This window comes from Centroberyx gerrardi, chromosome 5 (genome assembly GCF_048128805.1).
Source record: "Centroberyx gerrardi isolate f3 chromosome 5, fCenGer3.hap1.cur.20231027, whole genome shotgun sequence".
Classification (NCBI taxonomy): Eukaryota; Metazoa; Chordata; class Actinopteri; order Beryciformes; family Berycidae; genus Centroberyx; species Centroberyx gerrardi.
Genome location: NC_136001.1, coordinates 29,825,003 through 29,847,115, shown reverse-complemented (window position 1 = coordinate 29,847,115; position 22,113 = coordinate 29,825,003). Strand labels below are relative to the sequence as shown.

At 44.4% G+C, this 22,113-nt stretch overlaps 1 protein-coding gene across 3 annotated transcripts in view; it reads left to right on the top strand.

Moving 5' to 3' along the window:
• Positions 1–21,810, top strand: part of cntn3b (contactin 3b) — a 33,850-nt gene extending 12,040 nt beyond the window's left edge. For 2 of the 3 annotated variants that reach the window (XM_071919961.2, XM_078283440.1), the window contains 19 exons: positions 876–974; positions 4,244–4,447; positions 5,345–5,447; positions 5,823–6,007; positions 6,483–6,619; positions 7,864–7,993; positions 8,657–8,807; positions 11,064–11,191; positions 11,971–12,146; positions 14,297–14,414; positions 15,381–15,539; positions 16,377–16,526; positions 17,047–17,117; positions 17,536–17,770; positions 18,192–18,301; positions 19,727–19,913; positions 20,730–20,842; positions 20,950–21,115; positions 21,675–21,810. In XM_071919961.2, the coding sequence (XP_071776062.1) occupies positions 876–974; positions 4,244–4,447; positions 5,345–5,447; positions 5,823–6,007; positions 6,483–6,619; positions 7,864–7,993; positions 8,657–8,807; positions 11,064–11,191; positions 11,971–12,146; positions 14,297–14,414; positions 15,381–15,539; positions 16,377–16,526; positions 17,047–17,117; positions 17,536–17,770; positions 18,192–18,301; positions 19,727–19,913; positions 20,730–20,842; positions 20,950–21,115; positions 21,675–21,766 (2,714 nt within the window). In that variant the 3' untranslated portion in view covers positions 21,767–21,810. Of the gene's footprint in view, positions 1–875; positions 975–4,243; positions 4,448–5,344; positions 5,448–5,822; positions 6,008–6,482; positions 6,620–7,863; positions 7,994–8,656; positions 8,808–11,063; positions 11,192–11,970; positions 12,147–14,296; positions 14,415–15,380; positions 15,540–16,376; positions 16,527–17,046; positions 17,118–17,535; positions 17,771–18,191; positions 18,306–19,726; positions 19,914–20,729; positions 20,843–20,949; positions 21,116–21,674 lie in introns of all 3 variants that reach the window. The other variant, XM_078283439.1, reaches the window with a different exon arrangement.
• The last annotated feature ends 303 nt before the right edge of the window (positions 21,811–22,113 follow it).

Genomic DNA, 22,113 nt, shown 5'->3' with positions numbered 1-22,113 from the left:
CCATCTCCTCCTGTGGCCTCCTCCGTGTCCCGCCGCGACTTGGCTGTGTTTGATTCCGCCGCGGTCATCAGAGAGCCGCTCATTAATCTTACCCGCGCTCTGTCCCACTTCTCTCCATAATCTTCCCCCTCCTAATTTCTCTTATCGGTCACACTGACTTTCTTTTGTTTGTGTTTGGAAGGCTCACTCCAGGCTGCTCGCCAGAGGGTGCAGACAGAGTACAGAGCGGACTGCGGCAGCTCTCTCCCCCCCCCCCATCAGTCATGAAGCCAGGGGTGGTTTATCATCCCAGGTTTAGGTTTTGTCTGCCAGCAACTCCTCATTCGTTTGCAGGGGATAAATTGCGCTGAGAGTATTGATGGGGAAGCTAATGCTTTTAAGTGCAAGATTACACCACATTTAATAATGATGTTGCTTATTGCTCCTGGCACTGCAAACTGTCATTTGTCACGCACGCTCCCCTGTGTTTGTTCAGTCCGCGGAAAGCGTCCCCCCCCCGTCCCGATTCAGCCTAATCTCTTACTTGCACAAAAGTGTTGTGTTGCAGGGTAAACGTCACCAAGTGAGGGCCATCTATTTCATCAGCACCCCAGATGGCTTTGAAAGCATTGGAGGCTGTCAGGAGGTGTCCCAAGGCAATCAATGATGCCCTATTAGAGTCCCACAGCTCAAAATGTAACATCAAAAAAACTGCCTCAATGAAGCAAGTTGAGGAAAAGTTATGTCCCCTAGATATAGATTTTGAACTCTACTTATCAAAGACATTAATGAGAATCTTTTTTTAAATTTCATTTTAGCTGCCTGATATTCAGTCCTGTGCTGTTCGTGATCTTACATTCTTTGAGCTTTCTGTCTAATCTTATTTGATTCTTCAGACCTTGATAACTTCAAAACCCAAACAGTGAGGAGTGCTGTCAACGTCCGTGAGGGCCAAGGAGTGGTTTTGTTATGTGGGCCGCCTATGCATTCTGGAGGTAAGTTCACCACATGGTTTTGCATTGTACCAAGCGTGATCTGAGTTTAACACATGTAAATCATATACTCACCATCTCTTATTAATACATGACTCACACTCTGCCTGAAGAATTACCCCCAATCTGTTTCCCATGGCAACCTTTGATAGAGGATTACCTCCTTACTCACAAAGCTAATCTTGTTTTTATAGCCATTTATGTGTAAACATGCTTTTAGTAATCATTCCCTTATTTCATACAGAAAGCTACTAAGCAAATCCCTGCTTGGTTGTTTTTTTTCCCCTTCATTTTTTCATTTTGATTCTTTGCCTCATTCGAGCAATATGTTCCTCAAATTGGAGTCTTAACCCACTGGTAAGGCAATGTGGTCTGAATCCTGGATTAGGTAATCAATTTCAACTTTTCCCAGCTAATTGGAATGCTGAACATAAAGGAATTCAGACCTTATTTGCACTCTACCCCAAGAGAAGTAACACAGGGAGAAACTTTTTGGATTTTTGCTTTGTGCATGACTCACCAGTCTTACTTAAACATATATTATGTCTATCTCTATCTTACTTATTACTTTTTGGAATAATAATTTGGTGGTTATACTGCATATTTGGGTAACCCTTTAAATTACAGGCCAAACATTACGCAGTTATGACCGGAAATAACTAAGTAATATCCAGGTAAAATAGATGTAATCACTAATTATAGCATTAGAATGACTGGTAATTACTGAGTAATATACAAGTGAAAAAAAGGTACTTTTAGCAGTAATTGTATTAGACTGGCACTACCACACACTTTTGAAAACTTAGAAAGGTGCTGCGGTGAAGGATAAACTAGTTGAAAAAGGAAGAAAAGCTGCAGACTGCATTGATTTCTCTTCCACAGAGTCATTACAGAAAGTGACGACATCTGTGCAGAAACAATCAATGTTTTTTCATTAGGTTTTCATTTGCTTATAATGTAGAATACATACAATAATACATTATGTATTTTAGAAAAAACATACCAGTGCTGACTATGTACAATATTCACATAGGTGTACAAACGTACTTGGTAGTAATTCTACACAAATAACAACAGAAACCAACAGAAACCCTAGAACAGGCCTATAGCCTGGTAAAAAGCACCTTTTTTTACTTGTATATTACTCAGTAATTACCAGTCATTTTAATGCTATTACATCTATTTTACTTGGATATTACTTAGTTATTTCCAGTTATTACTACATGATTAATGGCCTGTAATTTAAAGGGTTACCCATATTTGTTTTCTAAAGTGCCTGTATTAACATCTTGTTTTATGCATATGTTATCCACACAGAATGATGTTCTAATAAGTCCAAATGTAGTTTAGAATTGCATATCATCTACTCAACATACTTAGAGCCCATCCAGATATTTGTTGGGTACAGCTAACTGGCTTGCATTGCAGCAGGTATTTCTTGCCCATGTTTATTAGCATCACAAAGTAATATTTTTTTCACCATTATACAATCTGTAGACAGCTAAGATAGACAATAGCTGCCATCATGACAGGCCAACAAAAATCCAAAATAGATCTTTAGATTTCAGTCACTGACAAGCTAAAAATACATGGTTTGAACGGGAGTCTACAAGTGGGAGTAAAAGGTGTACGCTGTTGGTGTGTTCTCTCTGCTTGGCCCCGCCTCTCTGTGTGTATCTACAGGAAACTGAGAACATGGACAATGGCTGCTGCCAAGCTTGTCACCCTCTAGATGCAGTAGCTTGCACACTGGGATGGCCAATTGTCTTCACAAGAGTACAGTTTGTAGCGCAGTGTATTGTACAGCTGGTCTATGGGATAATGGGTCAGAGTACCTTGTGTGAAATACAGTTTGACAGCTTTCCATTCTGGCATAAGCGTATACGTGGTTGGCTGCTGTTACCGTAGAGCTATTGTGTTTTCTCACATTCTCAGAAGTGAATGAAAGTAAGGCAGTGCCCAACATGCTCTCTCTCTCTCCTCTCTCTCTTTGTCTCTCTTTCTCCCCCGTTCCCCCTCTCTCGCCTCCTTTTGCATTTTGATGCATGGGTATTGTACATAACCTTGAACTCCAATGAACCTTCATTATCTAACAACTGTAAGGCATCCCTGCAGGTCTTCATTCCGCCTCACTAGCTTTGAAGCCTGCAATAGACTTTGCCTCCACTAGCACATTAGTTATCACATTACATAGACATGGCCACAAATGAAATATTGTCGCAAGCTAAAGTGATTGCATTACTTTTGTGCTCCATCATAAATATTTGTTTACTCTGGAGGGCTCAATTACGAGATGTTTCCTTTCTTGTGTCACAGCCATGGCACTTTAGGAGCTTTTTCTGTTGCATAAAAGCCATTGTCAACAATAAGTGAGGTTGTTGCACTGTATTTGCCGTCCTCCCCTTGACTTACATTTGCTTGACAAATGCTATCACTGCTCATTACGGCCACATAGCTCAGAGTCAGGGATACCCTGCTCCTGCTTGCTTAATCAGAAGGAGTTTGTATCTGCATCACTGCACCCACCTCCGAGACTCAATCCCATCCAAACCCCGGAGGCTCGCTTCCTCGGGGGAACGGATATGATTGACAGTCATTGCGTACACCTTTTGACTCGGAACCCCTCACCTCCAAAGTGGTAGATTACACAGAGCATCTCCTCGCTTCTGCAATTCTGCGTGGTGTGCTCTTCTCGAAATGTAATGCATCATGGCAGGCCTCTCCTTTCTTAAATTAGACCTGCTGCTTGAGAAGGGGCATGGCATGAATGAGTCAGATCTTGAGGACGCCCCCACACCCACCTGTCCCTACCGCTGTCCACCCATCCATCCATCCATCCATTCATCCATCCATCTATCCATTCGTCCATTCGTCCGTCCGTCCGTCTGTCCATCCGTCCATCCATCCATCCATGTACCAAGTCACTCAGGGACCCGGGGAATGGAGGCCATGTGTCAGGGGAGGGCCAGTGAGGCGCTGTAATCCGTTTTGTTTCGCTCCCTTTCCTTAGGTCCGCTCTTTCTTTTGCACCGATAGCTATTACATTTGCCATGTCTTGGTATCTCTTCCGAAGAAAACTGAGATAAGGGAAGGCAAATTGTGTGATATGCTAACATTATATGCCCGCAGTGGGGTATGTTTCATTCTGTTCAACCATTTCCCAGCCATAGAGGCTGATGTATCTAATATGTGTGGAATTGGTCGTGCTTAGAAAGAGGAATGAATGTGGACCACCACTGCACTGAATTTAATTGTGTTTCTCTCCATCCTAGAGCTGACTTTTGCGTGGATCTTCAATGAATATCCATACTTTGTCCAACAAGACACTCGTCGGTTTGTCTCCCAAGAGACTGGGAGTCTGTACATTGCCAAAGTGGAGACATCAGATGTGGGAAACTACACCTGTGTGGTCAACAACACTATCACTAGGGAGAAGGTCCTCAGCTCTCCCACACCGCTGGTCCTCAGAAATGATGGTAAAAACAGTGTGTCCAGTACTGGGACGTCTTTTTCCTTGGATTTTCTGTTGATGAAGTTTTTCTTTGTCTGTTCAGCCATGGTGGCTATCACTGCTCATGCTAACTACCCAGTTCTTCTTCTATTGATTCCAAACAAACCACTGCTGGAAAAGACACATCACTTCCTGAGTGCCAGAGGATTGCTTGTAAAGACCCGACACCGGGTGTTTACAACAATAAATGTTAAGGCTTTCATGAACTGAGCGCAGGCAGAATCACTTGTGTTATATCAATCAGAGACAAAGAGCAGTAGAATTGACTGCAGATTTATTTACATAAAAATGTCACAGATTATTACCTTAAGCATTCAAATCACTGAGACATGGATTGTGTTAAAGGGGTAGAGAACGTTTTTTACACTGAGTGTAGATGTCATCACTTATCACAGCTTTTCGAAGTCTTTAGTGACCTTTAATCTGAAAACATGCGCATGCCCCCAAATCAGCTATTACTGTCAGACTGTGGGGTTGTAATTGGTAATAGTAAAGGGCATAGTACTGTCTCTCAAAAGAGAAGTCTTTGCCCTGTTGTAGTGATGTGAATATGAAATACAGTCTGAAACGAAGTCACATTGCCACAGGTGATAAATCTCTACCAAGCACGCCTTTTCCCTGGTGTGTTCTCTGAATCTTTTATAAACCACTTCCGATTCTCTCTCTTTTACCAACCTTTCAGTGGTCACTTCTGCTCCGCGCGCACACACACACACACACACACACACACACACACAAAGACCTTTGTGTTGTGTTTGCTGGCTCCCTGTGTTATTGCTTTGTCTTTGATCCAGGGTGTGAGGAATATATGCCATTAATCATTGATGTAAAAGGCTGTTCTTCTATTGTCTCCCTTTTGTAGGAGTAATGGGTGAATATGAACCCAAAATAGAAGTTCATTTCCCTGATTCGGTTCCAGCTGCGAAGGGATCAGTGGTGAAACTGGAATGCTTTGCTCTGGGAAAGTAAGTCAGCGTCAGTGTGAATGTGGCACCAGCTGCAGGCACATTTATGCATGAATTAGTGCTACTCAAGACGCTTTGAGGATGGGAAGGTGCAACCTGTTTGATGCGCGAACATGCAGTAGCGTTACTAATCACGGTATCATCAATCCATAGGAGAGCAAGGACTACAGTGTAAAAAACACATGGAAACAGAAATCAAAGTTCTTTTCACAGCTAGTGAAATCTGAGCGAGTGAAAATGGATGACAACCCCGATTTGTCGGGAACAATAATTCAAAAGGCTTTTGCCTCGTAGACTCCTCTGCATGCTTTATCGCATTTTGATCACTGGGATTGACAGTTGTCATCATGGGGACTTTTTGTTCCTCTGTTGCAGCCCTGTCCCAGAAATAAGCTGGAGGAGAACCAGCGGAGTCCCTTTCCCCAGCAAAGTCAAAATGAAGAACTCCAACGCCGTCCTTGAAATCCCTAATTTCCAGCAGGAAGACACAGGGACCTATGAGTGTGTGGCGGAGAATAGCCGAGGCAAAAACGCTGCACGGGGTCGCATTTCTTTCCATGGTAAGTGAACCATTTCAAATTGCATGAGAGAGAATCCGTAGAGACCCTCTCTCTCATGTGTTTCTGTAACAGATATCCATATTTGTAAAGGAGACATGCATGTGACCAGCAGCTCCAATGTCACTTGTTGGACAGAAAACCTATAGCTGTCTATAATGTGTTGGTGTGAAATGACGGGATATTCATTTAGACTGTAAAGGTGAAAATAGCAAATTTCAGAGGCTCTCAATAATTCATTTCCACTCAGTATTCAGATTTTCCATCTCTGGTGAGAATACAGTTGATATTACTGTTTACCAAGCCATATTTCTCATTACGCTGATAATACAATTGTTGAGTTCGAACTTCCATGATGTATTGTAAGGCTGCTGCCTTGCTGTCTGGCTGTATGATTCCTGATATCACTAGGAATCCAGTGCTTGCAGATTTAAAATGCAATTGTCTTTGTAAAGGCGATCCTTTCATTTATTCACAGCAAAACCTCACTGGCTCCAGACAGTGACTGACACCGCTCTGTCCATTGAGGAAAACCTCTTCTGGGAGTGTAAGGCCAATGGAAAGCCTAAGCCATCCTACAGCTGGCTGAAGAATGGAGAGAATGTAATGGCTGAGGTATGGAGACCTGTTAGACTGTTCATAATATGGATACACATGGGCCGTATGGGTACTTGCTTAGTACAACTAAAGCTTGAGTTGCTACCAGTCTCTCTTTATCCCTGTTTCCCTGTGTTCACATAGCGAACAGCTTAGCTGATGGGTCGCTCCATCCTGACTGATTGTGGGCGGCGTGAGAGGCTTCAGTTGCATCTATGTGTTAGCCTGCAGCTACAGAGTTTATGTATTTTTTGCTGCTTTTGGTATTGCCTTTTAAAATGTTGCATTGTTTTGATGGGTTAACAGCTAGCTAGCAAGTACTAATGGAACATTCAGTGAAAATAAACAGAAAAGAAATCAATAAAATTAATTCAGAGCTTAACATTGATCCCAACGATGGCTGTAACCGTCCTCCAAGCATCGTTTTTGAGACATTTTTCCTGTAGTCTTTCAAATTAAAGTTATAGAGAACCGGGAAGCTTTGAATGGCTGGAATCAAGTCCTCGCGATTTTGCGCGTGCCAGAGGGAACTATTCTTTACAGAACGTAGGCAAACAAGACTAAGTTTCCCTGGTTACTGATCATGTTCCTCTCAGTGTTAGCTTTATAGTTATTAATTCTTAAAGAGAGAGTAAAATATGTCAATGCTGACATGGCTGTTACTATACGACAGGCTATAAAATCCAAAATAGATGTTAAGATTTGGCTCACAGTGTTTACATGGTATCTATGTATGGAGGGCAGGTTTGTACCTAACTAATGTATTTTTCCCACTAAGCCCCACCTCCTCATGTGCATCCACAGTGCCGAATGCAACCTGCGAAACCACTCCCACTGACACATCAAATTAGCATCCCAGTGTTGTGGTGTGCTGTGTTCAGGATCTCTGAACAGCTGATCGGGTTAAAATTCACTCCTAAGACATCAGCAGACCTGTCCTCGTGGCTTTTCCAACTGAGTAGCCACAGCAAATAAATGACTTATTAATGTGCTACTGCTGCTATTGTCAACATTGCTTTTTTTCTTTGTGTCTATGTTGCTGGTCAGCAGTTTGGTTTTTTTTGCCACTGCCTCCTCATCCCTTCCCCCGCCCCAATCTGAACGTACATGGAACGACACAAGGCTATAAAGGCCTTTTTTCTATTTCTCCTCTCCCGCTGTCCTCATCCCTTCATGGTGTACCAGTAATTGCCCCTGTGCCTTTGGACATAATAGACTGGCCTAGCACTGGATATGCAGAACTGCCTCTCTCTCCTCTGCAGGGACGGATACAAATCGAAAATGGGGCCCTCTCTATAGCTGCGTTAAACCTGTCAGATGCCGGGATGTATCAGTGTGTGGCTGAAAACAAACATGGCGTTATTTATTCCAGCGCCGAACTAATGGTGTTAGGTAAGATTGCCTTCCTCCCTGCTTTTATCCTCCTTATCTGTCTGTGCGTTTAATCATCTCCTTAGATAAAACCACCAGCCTGCTATAGCCCTCCTCAGCAATCAGTCTGCAGACTCATTTGATGTCACTATGGGCTCTGCCAGCAAAAATATGAATCTGATGGAGTGTCTCATTTTACTTTCAATCGTTTCATCATATTGATTTGGATACTACAAACGCATTTCTTTGTGGCATTGCGCAGGCTTTCTCATGTAGATGGTGTATTGATTTATTTGCCGAGCTTTGATGACTTCTATCTGACTGGCTCGATGAGAAATTCAATTCTGTCTTGATATGCGATGACACTTGGGGGTCCAAATGATGGCTGACAAAATGTGATGATGGCAGACAAAGTCTAGTGTAGACACCCATCGGAGCCTGCGGGTCGGAGGCTGGGTGGGGGTTGGGTGTGTGTGTATGTGTGTGTGTGTGTGTGTGTGTGTGTATTGTGTTCATAGCCTTAAGCCCAGTAGGCATTTGTGCTGAGAGTCAGCTGAGATTTCGAGCGGCTCTCGCTGAGGGCCGAGGGAGAGTCACTCGCACTACAGCACAGATGATCTGTAAAGGTTCAAGTTGCCTATGTTTTTTTAATCTCTTGTGTTTTCTCTACCCCCTCGCACACAGCTTCACCTCCGAGTTTCTCCAAGAGTCCGTTAAGGGCCTTGCTGAAAGCTCGCTCAGGCAGCGAAGTCACTCTTGAGTGCAAGCCCCAGGCCTCGCCCCCAGCAATTAGCCTGTGGAAGAAAGGCAATGAGATCCTGCAGAGAACTGAGAGGTAGGATAAAAAGTCCGAGTGAATATTCCTAGCAGCTTTCATTCACATTCACCGCGTGTGGACTTGTTTGAATAGCATATTTGGCATTTGTGCAGACGCATAGGAGGAAAGGCTAATGAAGAGAATGAGAGCAAAGCACCCACTAGGAAAATTGCACACGGCTAACATACAGCGTGCCTCCCCTCATGTGCAAATAGCGTGGGGTGAGGAATGAAGATGCTGCCTGGAAGTATCAACACAGTATGCATAAAACATTGTAGAAGATAAAAGATTACCATATGAAGTGGCTGTTGAATAATGTCTGTCTGTCAAATGGCATTTATATATAGTGGGGAAATGAAAAGTAAAGCTAAAGCACATGTACCTGCAATAGAAGTAATGGGGTTCTACTTTATCATGATATACACAGAATTTGATGCAGGCAATCACTGAAGCAGCACAGCCTTGATATTTTAGAGAAAGCACTGTTTCAGATTGAAGAGCAGAGGTGGCTCACTAAACCAGAGCGAAATTGCACACAAATGACACGATTCAGACCTTGAGCAGACCTTAAGCATCACTTAATTATGTAAAGTGCCATAAAACGGTGCTTAATTTGGTGTGCTGTTCTTCTCTGTGTCTGTTTTCCAATGAAATAGAGAAACAGGTGAATTCCCAACGTTATGTCACTCAAAAGATTTCAGGCATCGCTAAAGACCCAGTTAAAGGTGGGAAAAGTCTAAAAGCAATGGCCTCAGCGGCAAGACATGACAAATTTGATCAATCCATCACCAGACTTTTCCATCGCCCCGACAGGAGGGACAAAAAAAAGCCAAGATGGTGACTAAACTCTCCTGCAAGCCGGCTGCGCATCGAAAATTCTCAGCACACACACCAGGCGGGAGGGATTGAATAGGAACAACCCAAACACAGGCATCCCAGTGCACTGAAGAAATGCGTAACTTTGTGCTGTTTGAATCGCTCCCATGCTGCTTATTCAAAAGGAGATCTGAAACAGAACAATATGAGCCGAGCATCTTGTCAATACAGTGCTGAGGCTCCTTTGTCGGATTCAGATGAGCAGTTGCATCTACAGCTATAGAAACTGGTAGAAATGCAAATTCCCAAGCTGACTGACATTTATGCACACGGCCTAACAATGGATCCACTGAATGTGAAGCCCACGTAGTTCTTCAAGGTGGACTACGGTATATCGGTTGGGAAATATTCTCTCACATTTTTACAACAAACTGTGTATGCATTTTAGCTTAACACTGTATCTGTATGAACATGCCAAGCCGGATGCACTGTTCTCGACAGAGGATGGCAATTTACAAGTATGAGCATTTGATAATCGATCACATTAGTGATTACATCCCATTAAAATTAGATCATTATTACATTAATTCGAATATATAAACATGCATACATAATTGTTGGCTTGTTCTATTCAATTGTTGGTATTGTTTTTAATCCTCTTTATCACTTATTTGTGTGTTTCTTTTTCCAGTGCTGGGTCTCACAACTGCTCTTGCTTGTGCAGTAATGTACTATATCATATATTAAGGTTAGACTGATGTATTGGGCCGATATTGGGATTTTATTAAATATCAGATATCAGCCAGTCAGTGTCGTCCACCTCTGATATAATGGAGGTTTCCGCCCTGACCACAGCTACATAAAAACAGTCAGTAAACTACATTTTATTCATCCGTTTAATTGTTCAATAAGGTTCTTTGTAAATTCATTCTTCATTTAAAGGCAGTAATGTATCCCAGAGTTTCCTCTACCGTTGAATAGTTGTGGTGGGTCACCCTGCTTTAAAGAGCTGCTCACCCTAAAAAGAATTTCATTAGTCTGGGCCTCAGTGGAGAGTTTTAGTGTCCCATGACAGTCTAAATGCTGATTCAGAGGCTTTTCCACCCTGACAAGAATACAATTTTGGAGGAAACACTGAATACTTATATTTGTATTTTGTGGACATGAAAATGCTCAAATTTAAAGATGCTGAATATTGGCACAAAATATCAGCTATCAGAAGGTTGGAAACATATCATGTATGGGTTGTTTTGGAGTGACATATGAAACTATCTATCTATCTATCTGTCTGTCTGTCTGTCTGTCTGTCTGTCTGTCTGTCTGTCTATGATTGCTTCCTTTGCATGCATTTGTCTTCAGTAGAGCAGTCTTCCTCTTTGACTGAACTGCAGCACTTCAGTCTAACTGTACCCACTCCACCTTAGTCAAAACATTGAAAAGCTGCTCTGCCTCCCTCAGGATTACCCTGCTTCCCAACGGGACGCTAAAGATTGCCAATGTAACCAGGCGGGATGCAGCCAGCTACACGTGCATCGCTAAGAATCAGTTTGGGACGGCGAGCACAACCGGGAGGCTGCTTATCACCGGTGAGCCTGTACAATATCCTGCTCCTCTCCCTCAGCAACGCCCTAAAATGAATTAGCCTTTATTGCCTCTCGGCTCTTCCAAGTTAAAGGTCAACCATTCGTCGTGACTCTCTCTGCGCTTCTGGCTCTTTTCCCGAGCCTATTATTAAGAGGTAGCTTCAATACAGTGCATGTGTAAAGTTATGCGAGGTGATTTTCAAATCAAAGTAACTCGTATACATTATACTAAATAGCGTTTAAGCAAGCAACAAAACATTATCCTTAATTTAGTGAAAGGTCATCATTTACAGATATGGCGACATAACAAGTTAATGTAGTCTTCCAGTTGAATCCGCTGCGTGTGTGTGTAGCTACCGCACTTATTTTTCTCATTAGCTTCTTTTCCTCTCATACACCGACAGCTGAACCATTTAATGTCATAGAATTTAATTACCGTGACCTTTCCTCGACTAGGCTAGCATACTCCGCTGCCTCCTCGCCACAGCCACAAACGGGGAATGCGCTCCCGTGGCCCGTAATCCTGTTTCAAACATTTTCTCCCCAATTGACCATGGAAAACACAAAGTGTGAACCCGGAGATGTCATTAAATGTTGTTAATGAACGGCCTTGGAATGTAAGTGCTTATTAAAATCAGGGAAGGCACGCGCGCCCGTGGCCGGTGGAGCTTGGTTTAGTCATGAACGGGAGCAAGATGGCGGTCGCGGCGGTCACGGTGGTGTTAAAGGTTCCCGTGGCAGAGACATTAACATGCGTACACTGTCGTCTGTTGTCTGGCCAGAGCCCACCAGAATCACCCTGAGGCCCACTAACATGGAGATTATTGTTGGCGAGAGCATCGTGTTGCCCTGCCAGATTGCCTGCGATCCAGCTCTGGATGTCTCTTTCTCCTGGGCGTTCAACGGCCAGCTCATCGACTTCCAGCGGGACGGTGATCATTTTGAGAGAGTGGGTGGGGTGAGTCATCTCGAGCATTAAACTCAACTACTCTCCGGCTATTCTGGGATTAATTGGGACATACTGTGTGATATGCTCCACTGCCCTGCTGAGGGCTTATTAGACACCAATAACACCCAAGCAGAGAAAGTTATGCCAAGACTTGCCCAGTTGAAAAGTTTCCTCATGGTCACTGGTGTATGGAATATCAGAAAGATAGAGATATCTATTAAGAATCGGTTACATTCCTCCATTCATATCCTGTAAAAGCCTCAGTGAATGGCAGTATGAGGTCAATAATCGGGACACTTACCTATTGAATTGGCTGTAAGAGCTGCCATGTGTTACATTTCTGAAAATCTATTGGTGAAATGCCATTTCAGGCAGAGAGAGGGGCCACATTAATAAAGGCTTTATACTTTTCATCCCTTCAACTTCTAATTTCCTCACCTCAAGGGAGAACATTTTCTTATCGTTTCCCTCTGCTATAATTGAATTTGCATACCTATTTATGAGTCTTGTGCCCCGAAATAATTAAGTAATGAGTTGGCTGGCATTAACCAAGGGCAGGCCTGGCACAAGTAAATTTTCATTTGAAATCCTTATGCCTTGAAATAATGATAAGTGACGACTCTTTGTTGAATATTTGTTCCTTTTGATGAAGGGCAAAGTCAATTGTTCAGAGCTTGTCTGTACCAAATTACTTTACACAGCCTTTTTGTGTTTTTATAGTGCCATTTATCATCCAAGGTCAGTAGTCTGATCGCTCTGCCATCCATGGTTAAGGCTAACATCATAACTGAGCTCCCCTCACCATGATGTGGTCATGCTAAGTTCATAGCTGCATGGATGCAAATGGCAATTACAGATGACATTGAAATATGTGGATAGGCATATAATGAGATATAGTTTTCACAGAATCTGTTTCTCCTGCCCAGAGAGATTACCAGCCCCTTGCTCAACAGCTTCTGATGAATTAATTAACATAATTAAAGCAAATCTGCCTCATCACTTCCTGCCTGCCAAGGCAGGACGCCTTGCTCTCGACCGCTAGCTCTCGGCGCGGCCAGCTGGTGGCTGCCATTGGAGAGAGAAGCAGACGCGGTGACCTGAGCATATAGGCTGTCAGGCTAAAGGAGATGAAAGGGAGAGGAAAAGGGAAAAGAGAGGGGCAGTCCTTAGCCCATGGCCACATATAAATGCCATTCAGCTTTGCTCTGCTTTGTCAGTGCCTCAGAGAGGTAGAGATCCACAGGCATTCATGGCCAGTTTCTATAGAGCTGAGCTATGGTCACCGGCCGCTGGGGATGATGAAATCTGCCATGACTGCAGTGAGTCTTACCTGGCTCGCCCCCAGCTGACTCGTCTCCAAACTAACACACTCCATTTCGCAGGCTGACATGCTTTGTGACAGGCCACTTCAAGAGGTAACTTTTAGGATGTGGCTTCCCATGCAGAGTGAAAATGAGACAATATAGCCGCTTCAGGAGAATGATAGGGTCTGGATGGCATGTGCGTTATTGCACCGCCATAAATTACCTCTTCCCTCTGCATACAGTACGTCATTTTGAAATTCTCCTCCGTGAAGCCACACATAACTGTGGCACACATACGCAGACGAGAAAGTTAACAACATCTTATTATTTGTTGTGATTTTCTGCTTTCTTTCCCCCATGGCATTCAAGTGCATACAGCTCATGTAGAATAATATTTGCTCTTTAGACTGGGAGTTATACTCCTATCTCGCTTGGGCTTATGTAATTACAGAATAATTAGGATCGTCTTGCCAATTAACTAGAGTGTGTTTGTTTTGCGGGTCCTGTGTGTAGCTGGTAGCAGTTCGGTGGGGGAGGTGAGGGGTGGGGTGTGTGTGTGTGTGTGTGTGTGTGTGTGTGGGGGGGGGGGGGGGGGGGGGGGGGGGGGTGCCTGAAGGACAGCCAATAGCATTGTTTGTTCAGAGTACATCTGGCATATCTGTTGGCTTTCAAGTGACACAAAAATCAGCGGCTTGGGGACGGCGTGATAAAGTGTTATAAATGTTATATATTCCACAGCCGAAAGCAGAAAATTCTGGTCGAAGATGATGAAGATAAAACTATGTTGCTTACGTAATGGCGCTGTTCCATTATTTGTATTGACCTTATTTTATCTATGATATTATGCCCTACCAGAGTATATCAGGGGATCTGATGATTCGTAACATCCAGCTGAACCATGGAGGGAAGTATGTCTGTGTTATTGACACCGACGTGGAGAGCCTGTCTACCTCTGCTATTTTGGTTGTCAAAGGTAAGAGAACCAAGTGATTTTATGGGTATGCACTCATACGTTCATATTAGCTAGTGCATGAATATAGTATATTCAGATATTATAATGTGGCATTAAAGCCTCTGTAGGAGTAGTCAAACTGCTGAAGGTATACTTGGGAAGTTTGACATGGAGAGATCTACATATACATGTTCTTTGAAAAAGACCCTGAGGCATCCTGTAAATATAATGGTGCGGTAAAGAATAATGGATGTTACCTTCGTGACAGTTATGTCAGGTTCTGTTTTCATCATATTCGCGCTGCTGAAATTTAAAAATGGCACACACTGAAGACGTTGGTACGTGTGTGACTTCAGCCACAGCAAAGGCAGCTTAGTTGATATGTGTTTGGTGTATCTAGCACACCATGGTGGCTTATCTCTGGTGATTTACATTGGTATTCATGCCCTTAACAAACTGTAATAGCTGTCCCAGGTGCTTAGGGAAGGCAATGTTTATCACAGAAAATGGCTATAATTGGCTCATTTACACATCGGCAAAATACCATGGAAAGCATCTGAATAATGGAACAGTAGAGCTAACAACAACAATGCGGTAATGCCACTACATGTAACATTCATAAACACTTGCCTCTCTCTCTCTCTCTATTGCCCCCCCTCTTTTCTTTCTCTTTCCTCTGGTGCCCCTTCCCCTCAAGCCCCATTCCACCCTCTTTCCCATCCAATATCTCCTTCCAGTGTTGCTAGTTCCATGTTCAGTAATCACTTCTTAGCCCCACGCATCACACACAGAAATCGAAAGGTCCCTGCACGCACAGACCAAGGACTTCGGCCTTAATTATAGGAGGTGTGATGGCCTTGATGCGTACCAAGGGGCAGAAGTAGAGTCTGATAAGGGGGAGGCGTCTAGGGATGGACGGATAGAGCAAGAGGATGAGGCATGACGTGAGACAGGAAGCTCACTCTGCTTATTGTCTGATTGAGTTAGGTCCCCCCGGTCCTCCGGACAAGGTAACGGTGGAGGAGATCACAGACAGCACAGCCCAGCTTTCCTGGAGTCCCGGCAGGGACAACGGCAGCCCCATCACCGGTTACATCATCCAGGCCCGAACTCCCTTTACTGTGGGCTGGCAAGCTGTTGACACAGGTACCCTCACCTGCTGGAGTTAACATGAACGTAAATAGTAACGGGGCATTAAAGGAGAAGTTTGGTGATTTTGGACCTCTATATCATTTGTCTCTTGTAATAATACTGCTTTGTCATTTGCTTTTTTGGCTCGAGAACAAGGCTTATTAGCCTACATGGTTGAAATGTCTTGCCTGTAGCACCGTCCTCCATTGTTGAGCAGTAAAAGCATTGTAAAGCTTCACTGGGCAACTTTGGTGATTCCAAATAGCAGTGAGGCAACTGGTTGAAATTTAAGCACTTCAATACCCAGAAATTACACAATGTGACATCAGTAAAATGCACACACCATGCTCATGTTTACCAACCAGCCGGTCTGTGATGCTTTATACAAAAGAAAACCAAAAGGACAAGAGAGGAAAAGATCTAACATTGGTGAGTCCAGCTTTCTCTGGACGAAGAGCTGCTCACTGCTGTTTAGAAGTTTCAATTCGTCACTTCCTTTGGGTGGAGAAGTGTCCATACCAGAATTTCCTTTTGGGCAATTAAGGCAACTGTGCAGCGTCTCATTAGCGGGATGGGACACGCTTCTCTATAGCAGCCCCACTTTGTTAATTGGGCTGATAGGATGGGTGTGTTTTTGCATACAAATTTTGCCTAGTGCAGCTTTAAAATTAGAATGCATTCCCTATTCATCAGGCAACATGGTAATTTGATAACCCTTCGATGAAAAAAATCGTACGTGGAAATTTGAGTTGTGTTATTTGTGATAGCGGTGTACGTGGTGCTTTCTTTTTACGATGCGGGTCCTGTGTTGTGACAACCGCACTTTCTAAGGGTCTAATTTCCACTTTGCAGTGCCTGAGGTGGTAAACGGTAACATGCTGACAGCCACAGTGGTGGGTCTGAATGCCTGGGTGGAGTATGAGTTCAGGGTGGTGGCTCGCAACACTGTCGGCATGGGAGAGCCCAGCCCCGCCTCAGCCAAGACCAGGACGGAGGATGCCAGTACGTGAAACTCCCTCACAACGATAAAAGAAAACACACACACCCCTACACACATACTCCCATACAAGGACGCTAGGCACCTGACATTAAAAGCTGCAATTTGCTGATTTGACAGATTAAATGTGATGCTCCATTTACTTAAGGATGCCACACACACACACGAGGATGTGCACGAGTGCTCCTCCACTTACAGTATCCGCGGTGCCATCGCACTGCAATGCACAGATAGTTGAGTGGGAACGGGAATGGAGTGGGTTGAGTCGAATGCCATTTGCAAAATATTTTACCAGACAGATCTTGGCTTGCTGTTAACGCATGGTGACATTTGGGCGATATCAGTAAGTCGCCGCACTCTGAAATGTTAGTTTATTTGCACAGGGTGAGGGATTTGTGGGCTGTAAAATAGAAAACAATATTTGCAGCATGCAGCCTTGTCATAAGGCTACAAGTACAGTGTAGGCTTGTCGCTGAGCTTTGTAAACTGTGTTCTAATTGCTCCCCTCTGGGCTTTACCTCTCAGTTCCTGATACAGCTCCCACTGATGTCGGAGGTGGAGGCGGCACAAAGTCTGAATTAGTGATAACATGGGAGGTAAGTCATCTGTCACATTTTACTGTTCTCTCCATCGCCGAGTAATGGTTTTGCTTAATTGTGCAGAATTGAATGGAGCAATTTTATGACCCGCATTAGAGCGAGACACCTCCCCTCTGGCTTAGCCTCCGAGTGCCATTTCTCCCTCCAAATGGGATTCTAGTCAGGGATACAGAGCATTTCCTCTGGAGACATCTACACTTCATCCACAATTACATACCCATGCAGGAGGAAAAGATAAGGCGAAAGGTGATTCCGGAGCGGTTCCGGGTGGTGATGGAACGAGAGCGGTTGCGTCTAATCACGGCGGCCTGTGTAAAGGCTCGTTTGGCTAATGTGTTTGGCGCAGAGACGGGCCCGTCTGTGTCCTCGTCTGTATGCGTTTTAATATCACTATAGTTTTGTGTTTTGCTCCCAGCCTGTGCCGGAAGAACTGCAGAACGGGGAGGGCTTCGGCTACATCATCGCCTTCAGGCCGGTGGGCAGCGTCACCTGGACGCGCGCGGTGATCTCCACGCCGGGGGTGTCGCGCTACGTCTTCCGCAACGACACCATCCCGCCCTTCGCGCCGTTCGACGTGAAGGTGGGGGCGTACAACAACCGAGGGGAGGGGCCCTTCAGCTCTATTGGCACCGTGTACTCAGCGGAGGAAGGTACAGTAAAGGCAACACAGAGAGTAACGCTTAAATAAGCCATAATCTCTCTCCTTACAAGTACGACCTTGAATAGTAATGATGAAATAAGTTTTTTTTTTTTTTTTTCTCCAGCGCCGCTTTTTCCCTCCCCTCTCAAGCTGGGAGTGTCAACTTGATATTAGTTATTGCGGCGGTAGATTACAGGAAATCCTAGTAGACACTTACCACACCGCGCTGTCAGGGAGGTATCCTGTTAATTGAATTTGCCGGGCAGATAGTCTTCCCTTATGTCAGTCACAGATCCCATTAAAAGAGAGTGGTGGAAATAGCTTTTCAGTGAAACTACAGGTCTATTCTGTGCCTTCTTCTCATTGCTATTAGTGTGTGTGATGGTGTTGGATGAGTCTCTGGGATTCTCACCAGCGCTCTATTTCTGCAGTCCCCAGTGTGGCTCCTAAGAGGGTTAGGGCTAGAAGTGTGTCTGCAGCTCAAATTGAAGTGATCTGGGAAGCTCTCCCCACCACCCCTGAAAGAGTCCTTGGATATGAGGTACGTTGTGATTCACTGCATGGGCAAAATAAGATCAAAATCTGTTTTTTTTTGTTTCAAATAACATGGTAATGGCTCTATTCCCTATGGTTTGTTTATCAGCTCATAATCACTCTTTCATCGTTCTTTAAATTAGATTTCATGTTTGTTTTTTTTTTAAGTTATAATATACTACTATATCTTCGCATGTCTCCCTACAGAGGTTTTGTCTTATGAGTAATAATATCATGAAATGACCTCGCCACTTCAGTGCACCAACAGCAGCCCACAGAGGAGGGGGAAAAAATCCCTCATCCTTTTAAGAATGCAAAGAGAGCTTTGCATTTTCTCCCAGTGCTCTTTCAATATCTGTCACCTCTGCCCCTCGGCACAAAGCTCCCCCGGTTGCCATAGCGCTGGCCACATTGTCCTTTTAGAATAGGGCTCATTTCTCCAAACACAACCCCCGGAGTGGATTTAACCCGCCGAATCTCGATAGGCGGCCGTCAGCGTGGATCTGGAGCCTTAGACTGCACATGTACGCCGCTCATGACGCTCCTCCAATTGGATGTTCTCGCAATTGCCAATACAATCCAGTTTCAAAATAATGTAATCACTTATTACTCTCCATTACTTTAAATTGAATTTTAGTCATGCGATAGTCAATCCTCATCACGCACCGTCTTAATTGATAACAAATCTGAAAATAATTTATTGCAGATGCATCGAGTACATGGAATCGCAGGAGTATCCCAAGGGTGGACTTCACATTTCTATTTAATTATTTATTGACTTAACTCTTATGTCACTTAATACCAGACACATGAATATTGAATATGACCCAAAGCAAGCATTGGATTACTTCATTTGCTTCATTAAATACGTCTTCACCTGCACCCTTAATTGGAAGTTTATACCCTGAAGGAAAGCAATTAAACGCTGTGCATCTTGTTTGGGAGAATACACTATCCTGCCTTGCTGTAGCGTTGCATTGTTAGTGCAGGTACAGTATGTCTGAAAGGCACGCATTTAACCATAACCACTGTACTTTCAGCGCTCAGCCTGCTGAGACAAAGGTAAGAACTGAACTTGTGATAGCATACCACAGAACAGGCGATAAATCATCAGTTTCCCCTCTGGGGTTGGTTATCGTATGGCCCACTAATGACCTGTTTATATGAACAGGATGGGGTTGAGAGGATGTGCATCAGCAATTGAGAACCCAGTAGTGAAAGATTTATTATTCATCAGCTCCCCCCTCCACCCCACCCCACCCCCACCTTCCCCTTCTGTAATACAAACAGCATTTCAGATTGGGCGATGGCATATGCATTTCAATGATGCGGTGAAAGGCATCACTTACAGGATCTTATGTTTCACGCGCATCGGAATCTGACTGTTTGTGTCTGTGGTCCGCGCCTCCGGGGGGTGTGACTCGGTTAACAGGTAGTGTACTGGGAAGATGACACCAAGCCCGACACCGTTGGCAAAGTGAGAATATCTGGAAACTACACTCTGGTTAACGTCACGGGGCTGAACGCGAACACGCCGTACTACCTGGCTGTGGCCGCTTTCAACACCGCCGGCTCCGGGCCCCAGTCGGCACCCATCAACACCACCACAAAGAAACCACGTGAGTGCATCCCCTGGGGCATTGACATCATTTTTAAACAAGACCTTGTTCGTAAACCTTGTCAGACCTTTTGGATGATGTCATTCAGTCCTCAACGCGCTCGCTGTAGCGTTTCTTCAGCCTTGTCGGTTGTGCTCATAAAATTCAATCTGACACTAGTATACAAAGTGAGCACTCCATTACCTTGGAAAAGAGAAAAAAAAAAAAAATCAATGTGTCGGGTAGAAGCTAGCTGAAGTGCCAGCTTATGTATTTAAAAGGATCAAATGTGTTTAAAAAAAAAAGTTATGTTAAAGCTGCACTAGGCAATAGTAGCCAGAGGTAGGTGTTTGAAATTGAAGGACTTCAATACCCAGAAATCCTGCAACTTGACATCAGTAAACTGCACACAGCACGCTCATGTTTACCAAACTGCTCTGTGATGTTTCATAGCAATGCATACCAAAGGGATGGGAGAGGAAAAGATCTAATGATGGTGAGTCCAGCTTTCTCTGGACAGAAGACGGGTGACAGTTTGGATTTCACTCTTAAGTTTCAATTCATTAGATCCTGTGGGGGGGAGAAGATTTTCCAACGGTGACAATACCCGACAGCCGAATTTCATTTGGGCAAAGAAAGTGAATCTGCTGCATCTAATGGGACGCTCCTCTCCGCTGCAGCCCCAATTTATGATTTTAGACTAATAAGACGGTTGCATTTTTACATAAAACTCTTGCCTAGTGCAGCTGGGTATTTTGTATTAGAACAACACTAAATACAAAATACCCTGTACTTGGGAAATGTCTGCTGATATCATTACCTCTGGATCTGTTGTAGCACCAGGTCAGCCTCCGCTCAACGTAGAATGGACCATGATTGGCTCCACCCTCACCCTACACTGGGATCCTGTCGTAGCCATGGAGACGGAGTCAGAGGTCACCGGATATTTGGTAGGTCCCACATCACTGCGACGTTCTGATCCTTTCCTCAAAAACAAAAAAACAGCCGTTTTTGCATCAGTTCATGCATTTCTTGCGCTCGGCCTCCTCTGGTGCAGGTGCTGCTGAAGAGACATCGCTACAACGACATCAACACTATCTTGACCAACAAAACCACCGTGGAGCTCAGCCTCTCTGCCAACGACAACTATCTCATCCAGATCAAGGCCCTGAGCGAGGGGGGCGAAGGCGTGGGCAGCGAACCCATCCACATCCATAAATTAAGTGAGTTTGCCCCTTCTCTCTCTCTCTCTCCCTCTCTCTCTCTATATCAGCTCTCTTTGACCATTGATAAAGCTTTAGTGATGATTCAATAATTTGAAAAAGAACATTTAATTTGGCTCCATTGCATCCCTTCCCAACCATGTGTAATAGACTTATTTCGGGTGCGAGAAAAGCGACCTTTTTAGAAATGCGTGCACGGTGTCATCCATCTCTGCCATTGGGTTATTATTCCTTGTTGACTGGCTGCACAGCGCTGCAGCATATAAAGCAGTTCTGTGCTCCCATCCCCCTGCTGTGCGAAACTGTGAGGCGGCTCAGTTTGCCGCTCTGCTCTTTGATGTGATACAAACCTTATCTTCTCAGTGTACTTTAATGGCCTCTCCTGTTGAAAGCCATTAATAATGTAGATATGGGAAAATTCACAGTTGCCGTTTGATTTATGATGACTTGTCAGGAAATTTAGAGGATGGCTTGGCGAGGCGCCGCTTTTTCCTCGTGTTGATCGGTGGGGATATTTTTGGTTCTTCAAGATGCCTCTCTCTGCTGCTTGTGGTTTCAGGCATGGGAGCGCGGGGCTCGGGAGCGGGCCGCCTCAGCCCGTCGTGCCTCTCCGCAGTCCTAATCAGCGCGCTGCTCCGCTCCTCCTGGTGATGTCTAATCAGAGCCCTTGGAGCGCCCTCCCTCCCTCCCTCCCTCCGCTGTCCCTTCAGTCAGCCTGTCCTCCGTTAACCCTCCGCTGGACTGGCAGAAGGCCCAGACTTCAGTGGGCACACCGGGACGGAAAGGGACCGGAATGGACTTGGCCGGATCGAACTCTTAAAGGGACCACGCCGCTTATTTTGAGGACGGTCAGATAGAGACATGATGATTTGTGTGCATGATATCTTTCAGTATTTCTTCCAGCGTCATAAGTGCCACCATGCTCTAGGTACATTTATAGTGTTTTTCGTTTTGGCCCATGAATATACTTCCGTTTGGAAGTTATGATGTCTACATGA